The sequence below is a fragment of the Cyphomyrmex costatus genome, unplaced genomic scaffold (genome assembly GCF_001594065.2).
Source record: "Cyphomyrmex costatus isolate MS0001 unplaced genomic scaffold, Ccosl1.0 scaffold8, whole genome shotgun sequence".
Lineage (NCBI taxonomy): Eukaryota > Metazoa > Arthropoda > Insecta > Hymenoptera > Formicidae > Cyphomyrmex > Cyphomyrmex costatus.
In genome coordinates, this window is record NW_017280375.1 from 1,467,730 (window position 1) to 1,478,310 (window position 10,581).

Here is a 10,581-nt window from a genome sequence, read left to right on the forward strand (position 1 = left end):
TTCGTTTCACACACTTTTCATTTATTACACTTTTAATATAAGAATTCTAATATTTTGAACAAAAAATGTCTTTCTCATGCAAAAGATTCACAGAATATTTAAATCTCGTCATAGATTATTCAGTATGAGCGATTTCAAGTATAAGGAATATTCACTTGAATCCTACATGATTTATTCTTTATTATAAAAATCCTGATATTTTGAAAAACCAGTTCACGATCAATATTTTCGTTTCAGATTTACAATGCAACCGTTTGCAGTGGGTAACACAATGGCGACCGAGACACCAAGTTTGTCACCTGAGAGAGTAACTTCTCCAACACCTTGCCGAAATCTTACATTTTCCATTGCAAAAATTATGGAACCGGACAAACGACTGACCGAGCAAAGCTCTAATTCGGTGCCTCCACCATCAGCAATGCCAGCAACAACGGCGACAACAATTCTTCAGCTGCCAAACATTTCTTCTCCTTCGTACTCGGCGCATTTGAAGTCAGCATTCGAGAAATATGTACCGACCTTAAGGCATCAAGATCTGCTCCAGCATTATCCCGTATTATCTAAATATTATCCATTGTATTATCCAAATCCTTTGCTGAGAGCGTTCCCAGGTCCTCCCGCTTCAACTCCATCGATCACTCAAAATTCGCCACCTCCCACGACTATTCAAGAAGCTTCTTCGAGATTGAATTTGACCAGCGTATCACCAGAAAACCAGCGGGGCAAAAAGAGCCCAGCGCCGCGCAATGACCTCAGTACTGGAAATAAGCAAAAGACTTTTACTTGTCCGGAATGCGGCAAAGTGTTCAATGCACATTATAATTTAACTAGACACATGCCAGTGCATACGGGCGCCCGACCATTTGTCTGCAAGATTTGTGGTAAAGGTTTCCGTCAAGCCAGCACTCTTTGCCGACACAAGATCATCCACACTGCTGAAAAGCCGCACAAGTGCATTACTTGTGGCAAAGCCTTCAATCGTAGTTCTACTCTCAATACTCATACACGTATACATGCCAATTTCAAGCCGTTTGTCTGCGAGTTTTGCGGCAAGGGATTTCATCAGAAGGGTAATTATAAGAACCATAAGCTCACACATAGCGGCGAGAAAGCGTACAAGTGCAACATATGCAATAAAGCGTTTCATCAAATCTATAATCTAACATTCCATATGCATACGCACAATGATAAGAAACCGTTCTCCTGCAAGATCTGTGGCAAAGGCTTTTGTAGAAACTTTGATCTCAAGAAGCACATGCGGAAACTGCATGACACGAATTCGCCAGTGCTTAGCGGATTGGATGCCTCGGGCCAGAGTCATCATAATCAACAATCGAGCTTTTCGTCAGTATATCACGGTCCGGAACATTCTATCGTCAGTCCATTTATACTTCCTCCACCTGGATCCACCAGTTACCACTCTTTGAGTAAGATGTTGTGACAAAGCGAGAATATGCACTATTCCAGGAAAACTCAATATCCGCTCATTCTTGGCTCACCTTGTTACTCAAATGACATAGGCCAGTTGGCGCAAACATCTAAATAAAGAGTTGAAAGAGCGCCTTGTTCAATTTCTTATTTGTTCAACTTCTTACTTGAGAAGAGTATTTTCCAACTTAGTTACAAAATTAAATGAAATAAGTATATAATTAAGTAAATAATAATAAAATAAACTAAGAAGTGTTTAACCACAAATAAGGAAGAAGAAAGCCATTTTCAATCAAAGCGGGTCGTGGTGTTTAGCGGATATGGTGTAATATTCATATATGGATGTACAAATACAATTATCTATAATAGTTATATAGACTGTGCGCAAATTCGGTTTGTCTGCTGTGTGTATACTATGTGTGAGTGCGTGCGCGCGAGAAATAGTTTTACAATTAAATTGAGATAGTTGATTTAACAATAATACCTCCATCATCTTAAAAACCTATAAATCACATATTGGAAAGAGTATCGCATTTCAACCAGAAATCGGATCTGGAATTCCGTAAAGCGTTTTCCTAATTTGATCATCAAAATAGGTGATAATATTAATTGCAATAACTAGTATATGACATATATGAAAGAACGTCTTTTTCAGGCGACGTGTGATAAATAATGTTAAGTAAACAATATTAAATAGTTATTGCGATTAATATTATTCCTCATTTAAATTGAGGAGACACGGAATTCATATCCCGGTTAAAATTTGGGCTGAGGTGATATTTTTTGCAATAAATTGTATTTACAGATTGTTAAGATGTTATTTCAGTCGGTGATTGTATTTCCGATAAACTGAATCGACGCGTCTACAAAACTAATCATTGTATTTGTATATTTACATACGAATACTACTAATCATTAACACTTTTCATTGGACCGCCTCCAATTTGGCCTATATAGTGTTATTTATTTGGAATGTAGAATCACAAAAAGGAATTGTATTGTGAAGTGAACTCTTACTCTAAGAGACTGAAAATTGAGTTAGTCCTTTTTTACTTTTTTAGAATAAGAGATTTACCCTTTTGGAATGAAATTTACTGTAAAAGAGTGAAACCTCAATCCTTTTCTTGGAGTGTATGTAATACCATAGAGTAAATGAAATCTTACTCCAAAAAATCTTTCAATCCTTTTTCATAAATAATTTCTTAACCACTCAATAAATATATTATTTACAGAAAAGAAAACCATCATTCTCTTCAAAGAAGAGATTATTAAAATGGAGATATGTTTTCACTATGCATCACTTTATAAAATATAGTTTTTGAGCACAACATGCAAGTTTTCTCTTAAAATCGCAATAAGGATGAAAAAAGATGAAAATTGGTAGTATTCGCTCAATTTATGGCTTATATGAATATTTATTTATGCATGTTCTACAATAGGGTCGCAAACCGTAAGCCGTAAATAATTAACCAATCGTAATCGAGTATATTTTTCATATTTAACTATGATTGGCCAATTTCTTACAGCTTACGACTTACGACTCTATTGTAGAACAGGCTTTAGGGTACATTCTGTTATCCATATGAATATGGATATAAAGATTTTCACTGAAAAATAATAATTTACCATAACTTTGAATAATTCATTCAGCACATAATTCCTTTTCTACGTTATTCTATATTTTAAATACTAACTAAATAAAAAACACTACTTAAGCCAAATTGGAAGCAGCCCAATGAAAAGTGTCAATGTTAAGCAGGAAGAGCCACTTTGACTGAAAGTAACTTCCTTTTCTCTTAAAATTAATTACAAAAATTAATGAAAAAATTGAAAGATACATTCCCGACGTATCTTGCTGAAAATGTATAAGACATTAAAAAAGTAAAATTTGCAGATAAGATTTTTAAACATTACTAATGTTTCAGTGCAACAAAAAGTAACATTAATGATTTGTTCTACAGACTCCAATAGCTGATAGCTTATATTTATAATTAAAGTTAAATTAAAAACAAAATGTGACTCAAATAAATTTGTCAGTTTAGCTTTTTATTTTCTATAAGGTAACCGGACCCTATGTGCCACTACTGAGTTACGTGTCTAGCAAGTAAATTAGAATTCTTGATATAAAATAACCAAAGTATTAAAATCCGTTACAATCAAAATGTACACGCAGTATGACTAGGTTGGCCATATTGATTCTATTGTACGAAGAGTTTCCTTCTTTTGATTATAAATGTCCTTTTCCTTTGGTTAAATTTAATTATAAACAAAAATATAAATCAACAAAGATATAATCTAAGTAGGTATGTAGTGTTGTAAGGTATGGATATAGAGTTACAATGATATGTGTACTATTGAAATCAATAATCATCTTTTGGTAGTTACAGGACACAATTACTTACTTAGGAAATATTACATTACGACTATAACATTCTACATTTAGCTTTATTGACAATAACAGAATGAACAAATTGAACAAGAAACTGATGCAATTGAATCAGACGAGGACAACCTGCACAAACTACTACTGCTATTTGTTGAATTAATTGCCTAATTATCCACAAACAGCGAATAGAGCGTTTGAAATATACATCCATTGAGTCCGGTTACCTTGTCTTATTGTTCAGAAGTTCGGGAACACTTATGATTTTCTTACGAAAAGTTGTTAAAGGAAGTTTTTAAAGTTTTAAAAAATTTATAGCAATTGAGGGCCTCATAAAAAATTTAGTAAAACTGCTAAGAAGGGAAACAACTGCCTTGATCTTGACATATGTTGTCAAGGCCATGACCCTGAATAGCCATCAAGTTTTAGCCATTGCTCGTTATTCGTTAAAAAGATAACAAAAAAATTAATAACTATTTCATTATTTTGCGTGAAAAGTTGGATGATTCTAGATAGGGGGAAGGTATGGGATGAGCCGATTAGGAAAGGACAACTTTCTACGCGAAACAACTCGCACTTCGCTTCCCCTCCTACTACGGAGTGCACGACTTTCCATGTAAAGCGACTTGCGCCCCTATCACCTCCCTCCCTTACTAAAAAAAACGTATGACTTTCCACGTGAAACGACTTTCATCCAATCTCCTCCTGTTACGGAGTATACAATTGTCTAAGCGAAGCAAGTCTCACCTCACCTCCTCCCTCTGTCAAGGGGCGCATGATTTATCACGCGAAGGGAGTCTTACTCTACCTCCTCTCTTCCATGGGGCGTTTGACTTTGACACAAGGAGGAGATGGAACGTGGAAAATCAAACGTTACTGGGCAGAAGGGTAAATAGGGTGGAATTCCCTTCCCCTAGAAAATCATACGCCCCTTGGCAAAGGGAAATGGAGTGAGACTCGCTTCACGTGGAAAGTCGTGCGTCTCTTGACAGGAAAGAAATGAAGTAAGACTTACTTGTTTTACGTGGAAAGTTGAATGTTTCTATGCAGGGGGTGGTGTAGTACTTAATATTGTACATATATTGCAAAAATAAGACGTTTTTTTTTAAACTTTTTTGTTAGTAACGTTTTAACAAATAACGGACGATGGCTAAAAAACTTGTTGAAAGTTTTTCAAGGTCATGATCTTAACAACATATGTGAAGATCAAAGTCATCGGCGATTGTTCCCTTCTTTTTCTACATTTATATAAAAAAAATTTTTTTGTTTTTTCTTTTTCCTGTAAGTTCTTTAATATTATTCATCCGTTTTTCGTAACTTTAAGTAACAGTTACAAGTGCTTGTATGGAAAAAGTTAAAAATAATGATTAATTAAAACTACCATATAAGGGAGATCGGGGCTGGCTGTCGTACAAGGATTAGATAGTCAAAATGTTTATAACTCAATCAGCATATGATAGAAAAATCCCTTTTTTTATTGTAGATTGCTGATATAATATTAATTTGTTATGTAAAGTGATTTGTATAAAGAGTACATATTATTTACGACTTTTATAAAAATAAGGTTGGTGAGAAAATTTTTCTTATCATCTATGTTGTTGTCTGATAAGTTTTTGGCATTATTAGTCGCGATATCTTTGTATACATAGACAATGATTTGTTTTAGAAAATTTTTGCTACAATTAATCGTTATCCTAACAAAGTTTGTGAATACAATCTCTTTTACTAAAAATGACTATGTGAGGTACATTGTGATCAAAATGGAACAGAGTTAGCTGACTATCAACTTTAAAATCTTTAGTTCGACATATTTTTTGAAAAAATACTCCTACAAATATTTATATATAATATAAACATATGTTTTTTTATTTTTTTATATAAAAATTATTTTCATATAAAAACAGTTCTTTCAATTAATTTTCAGTTACGGTAACTTTCATATAAAAACAAATTTTATGATTAAAATAACTACTTCATTTGTTTTAAAACACTATATAATTATTATTATTTCTTAAAATGTAGAACTAACATTAAAATATTAATAAACTTCACTACACCTTTTCCCATTAAAATGCATTTTTCAAAATTACGATTTTTTTCCCATTGAGATACTTAATTTTTCATAAAATGCGAGAAAATCGCATGTGTTCTCGAATATATGAATAGTAATGTCAAAAATGTCTTATGTGTCTAGTTACTTATACGTTGAGAAAAAAATATTTCTAATTTTATATTTTTATAATAAAGTTGTTTAAAAGTTAGTCTTTCAAATTTATATAAAAATATCGTAATAAAATTGATTTTGCATATTTTTATAATATCTCACTGTTAAACAAATTTTTAATTGAATTCACATTAACGCTACATTTTATCAATTCATGATGTAAATAGAAATACAATTGTCAAATTTTCGATTGGATTAAGAGAGTTGTAACATTCTGGACGATACTTGTCAACGATATGGTTGATATGTAATTCTGTGAAATATTCACGAAGTGGATATTACAAACAACTCACAAAACATGAAATCAACCATATCACAAAGATAAATCAATAGGACACAGATATTCTATTAGTCTCTTACGAATTGGGAAGGGTTTTCATGATCGATTATGAGCGTTAATGGTTGCATCAATGAATTTCTGCGGGCTAATGTAAATATTTGTAAATATTTGTATGTGCAAAGCAAATACGTTACGCGTAACGGTGGACGGAAACGAGAGTTATTAGTAAAGTGATCTGTAATTAGGGTTGTCTCAACACGGAGACCTGATAGAGAGAGACATGAAAATACGATAAAATCGTTCAAAAGGCTTATTAAAAATTCGTCCAAATTTCACAAAATATTTATCTTTGAATTCCGTTATGTATTAAATGTACTATTGCAGAAATAAAAATTTAGAATGAATACAGAATAATTATAAAGTCCCACCCTACCCTCTGGATATTACAAAAGGCGTTAGATGTAGAAAAAAAACGGTAAAATATAGATTCAATTATTTTGAAGCAGTTTTTTTAAACAATAAAGTCTCTAATTCTGTCAAAGAAACAAGAGCAGGAGGTAACTCAAAAATTTTCAATGATAAAGAAGTCGAGTTCTACCCTTCGTTTTAAAGGTTCTTCTAGTTAAAGGGAAAATTATATTGCGCAAATCGCGTCATTACAATGTTTTTTTTTAAGTTACAAAAATTCGGATTTCAAAAATAGCTTTTATTTTAAAGTATATATGTGGCAAAGTTATAGAAAAACGAAATATTACTTTTATTGTGTACTCATAAGAGAAAATTAAAGCGATCAAACTTCGACAAACAGCATCACTATTTTACTGATAAAATATGACAAATCGTTATACATTAATCATCGCACGCATATATACATTACATGTATGTATACATGCATTATATAAATTTTCGTAGAACGATATTGTATACCAACAGATGTCTAATAGCAAATTCAGTTGAACGCATTAATGAGCACTAGTGCATATTAAAGCCGTAGTACTGATTTAATCTATTCAAGTCCTAAAAGTAAAATGCAAATATGTGTTTCGAATTATAAGATACTGATTTTACTTAACAGCACAATAAAATGTATTGAGGATTTCATGGTTTAATCAGTTTTTATATTTACATTAAACCTATATTTTTGATATCACACACAAATTTGTGTACGACAACTTTAATACATACACCAGTGTACACTGAGTGCATCCATGCAATCACTATTGATCTAATTCCAAGAACTCGACGTTGTTTCTCTATGTAATCTACTAGACTGTAGCTTCTAATTTCGTAAATACAGACTGCAGAGCTCTACATAAATTAATGGTTGACTCGATTTGACAGTTCCAAACGTCACTTGAGAATAAAAAATAGTAAAAAAAACAGGGAAAATTCATATATAATGATATTCGTATATAATGGTTATACAAAATGGTTATGTATAATTACACAAGATATCCTGAATACTTAAATAGTTAAATTTCGGGAGCGTGTAGAAAATCGATAAACTTATAAAAGTGTTCTATATACTCACTTTTGCCTCGTTTTGTAGAAGTTTGCAAAAAAGAACAAAACGTAATTTTTTAAATATTATTATTTTCAAAGCGGAATTTCTGAAAGAAATGTTTAGTTTTTGAGATCTTTTATCGGTCCGGGATTTTGTACTGATTCTGTACATGTACTTATATACCGTATTTATAGTCATTTTGAACCGCGCACCGAAATTGTATTGGATGTAAAAACAAACTCAGTAGCTAAATTACTGAGATGATATAATAATTAAATTTAATGCTCAATAGATATTTATTTAAGAAATATTAATATGCTAGAAATCTTTAAATAAATTTATTTATTGTGAAAAATATTACCTCGGCCTAAATCAAATCTGGATCTTTAACATTCAGTGCAAGCGTTTTAAACCTTTAGGCTATTGAGGCATATTTAAGAAGCAGACTTTCAAAATGCGTTTTGACAAAAATTTCATTTTTTGAGTTAGAGATAGCATAGTGTTCTATATTGAGAGACTAATATTTTAAGCTACCCTACGATGTTCTGAAAGCATTTTTACAGCATTAATTTATGTGCTTTAAAAAGTCTAGACATTCTAAGTGCAATACATTCTTTAACTAATTTTTTTTGGTCGTTAAAGTATAAAGAGTGACTCATCTCATAATGCAATAATAAAACAAAGAAGATGTCTCGAAGCATTGAATTAATCAATTCAATGAAAGCAAAAAGTAGGTTTCATCGAAAATTAAATTAATTAGTAAACATTTTTGGTGTAAATGTGCTTGTACTTGAGCGTCAACTTTCTAACTGATAATTTAATAATACAATGTCGGTTAGCAATGTAAATATAAAGAGTAAGTATATGAGTCAAAAATAAAGCTAAAAATAATTGTAAGACGTTATAAATAAAAATAATTAAATCAAAATAATTATAAAACGTTATATAATTACATATTTAAAAACTATTTTATATCTTTAAGAATTTGTACATAGTTATGGTGTAAGTCCTCAGTGTCAGAGGGTAATTTCAAATTATTCTTTTGCATATGAATATGACCGCGTGCATTCGGAAACTAATTTTTTATTTAAGAATTGCTCAACATCAAGTACTGCGACATTCTCCCAGTCAAAATCGTGTTCAAAATTTAAGCTATGCTCCGTAATTATTTATATTTCGAGTAATTATTTATATTTCGAGTAATTATTTATATTTCGGTTTATGTGATTACAGTGTTCTGAAAATCTAGTTTTAAGTTTCCTCTCCGTCTGTCCTACATATGATGCGTTGCAGAAATTGAGAGAAATCTTATAAATTATGTTCTCTTTTTTTTTCTCGTGAGAAAAAATGTCTTTCTACACCTTAATAAACTTATCTAAATTGATTTATATTTTAAATTTAAGCTAGTGAAAACTGATTTTGTATTAACATTTTTTACTGATTCTTTTAAATTCTTCTGATATTGATGGAATGTAAAGTATTAAAAACTACGAAGGGCATTTATTATTGTTAACTTTTTTTTCTTTCCTCTGTTCTTCTATGTGTATTTTAGAATTAACAATCTTAAACGTGCATTTATAATATCAAAAATTAAATCAGCATGATAATCATTATTTAATAAGGTACTGATCATATACTCAATGTTTTTTGGTGGTATTTAGGGTGTGATAAAATAAAATTTTTTATCAATCATTTTTATAATTATACCTCTCTGTATTAAGAAAAAGGATATGAGAATAAAAAGTTTAAATACCTACACGAGAACATAGGCTTATAGTACCTACTAGTCAAATTCTGTAACATTATTATTATTAATGATGGTGAGATCCAAAAAGTTTTTATTCTGTCTCCACCTATTTCTAATGTAAATTGTAGTCTATTGTGAAATGAATTAAATAATCGGAGTAGATAAGAATGTCTCAGTTACTTTGTATTGTAGATGGAAAAATATTACCTCAGACAAGTATACTTTAGACTATTTAAATAGATATAAAATCTTACTTTCGGAAATAACAGTTCAAAAAACGGTCCCTAAGAAGAATTTTTTCCTTTGAAGAATAAGAAAAAATACAATTAAAAATTAACGAGCTCCTAAACGAGCGCATACAATATGACGATCTGTGATCGCGCGAGCTAATAAAGTCATCAGTTTATTATCAATACATTATAAAAACTATTTTTAACTTCTTTATTGGCTCGATCACAAACTGTCATATTATATATTAAAATCAGAAAATTTGCACAATTTTTAAGTATTTTGGCAGCAGTCCAGCTGCAACTTATGGTTTTATTCACTACAAATAATTAAAAAGACTCACTGAAATTTAATAGTGCGGATTATGAAGGAAACATTTTAATAAACCAACCTCTATGTTAGGGGACCTTAATAGGTGGAAACTAAATACAGTTATTGAGAATAAACCCAAACAGAACTTAAGTTTCTACTGCGGAAATTCTCTGATTGTGAGTCTTCTTTATCAGGTTGGGGTTACTATTACAATGATTATAAGGGGTCTTCTCTCTCTCTCTCTCTCTCTCTCTCTCTCTCTCTCTCTCTCTCTCTTGGGTTTTGAAAAAGTTAGGAAAGGAAGAATCATATTACCTCAAGCTATTAACTACCTTTTTTATGGTGAAATATTTCAGGAAATATTTTATTATCACAATACGAGGTATTGCTGAGATTATAAATGAGATGATAATATACAGCTATCGCTTATATAAATAATAGAGCTGTCAAGAAAAATTTAGGAATGATGCGAAAA

The 10,581-nt window shown here is 31.1% G+C and overlaps 1 protein-coding gene across 1 annotated transcript; it reads left to right on the forward strand.

The window, feature by feature from the left end:
- The first annotated feature begins 244 nt into the window (after positions 1-244).
- Positions 245-1,441, forward strand: LOC108781340 (fez family zinc finger protein 2). The gene has a single exon (XM_018549279.1). The coding sequence runs from the start codon at positions 245-247 to the stop codon at positions 1,439-1,441; it is 1,197 nt and encodes a 398-aa protein (XP_018404781.1).
- Positions 1,442-10,581: the final 9,140 nt, after the last annotated feature.

Coding starts and splice junctions, on each gene's coding strand:
- LOC108781340 (XM_018549279.1), top strand. CDS start 245: ATGCAACCGTTTGCAGTGGGTAACACAATGGCGACCGAGACACCAAGT.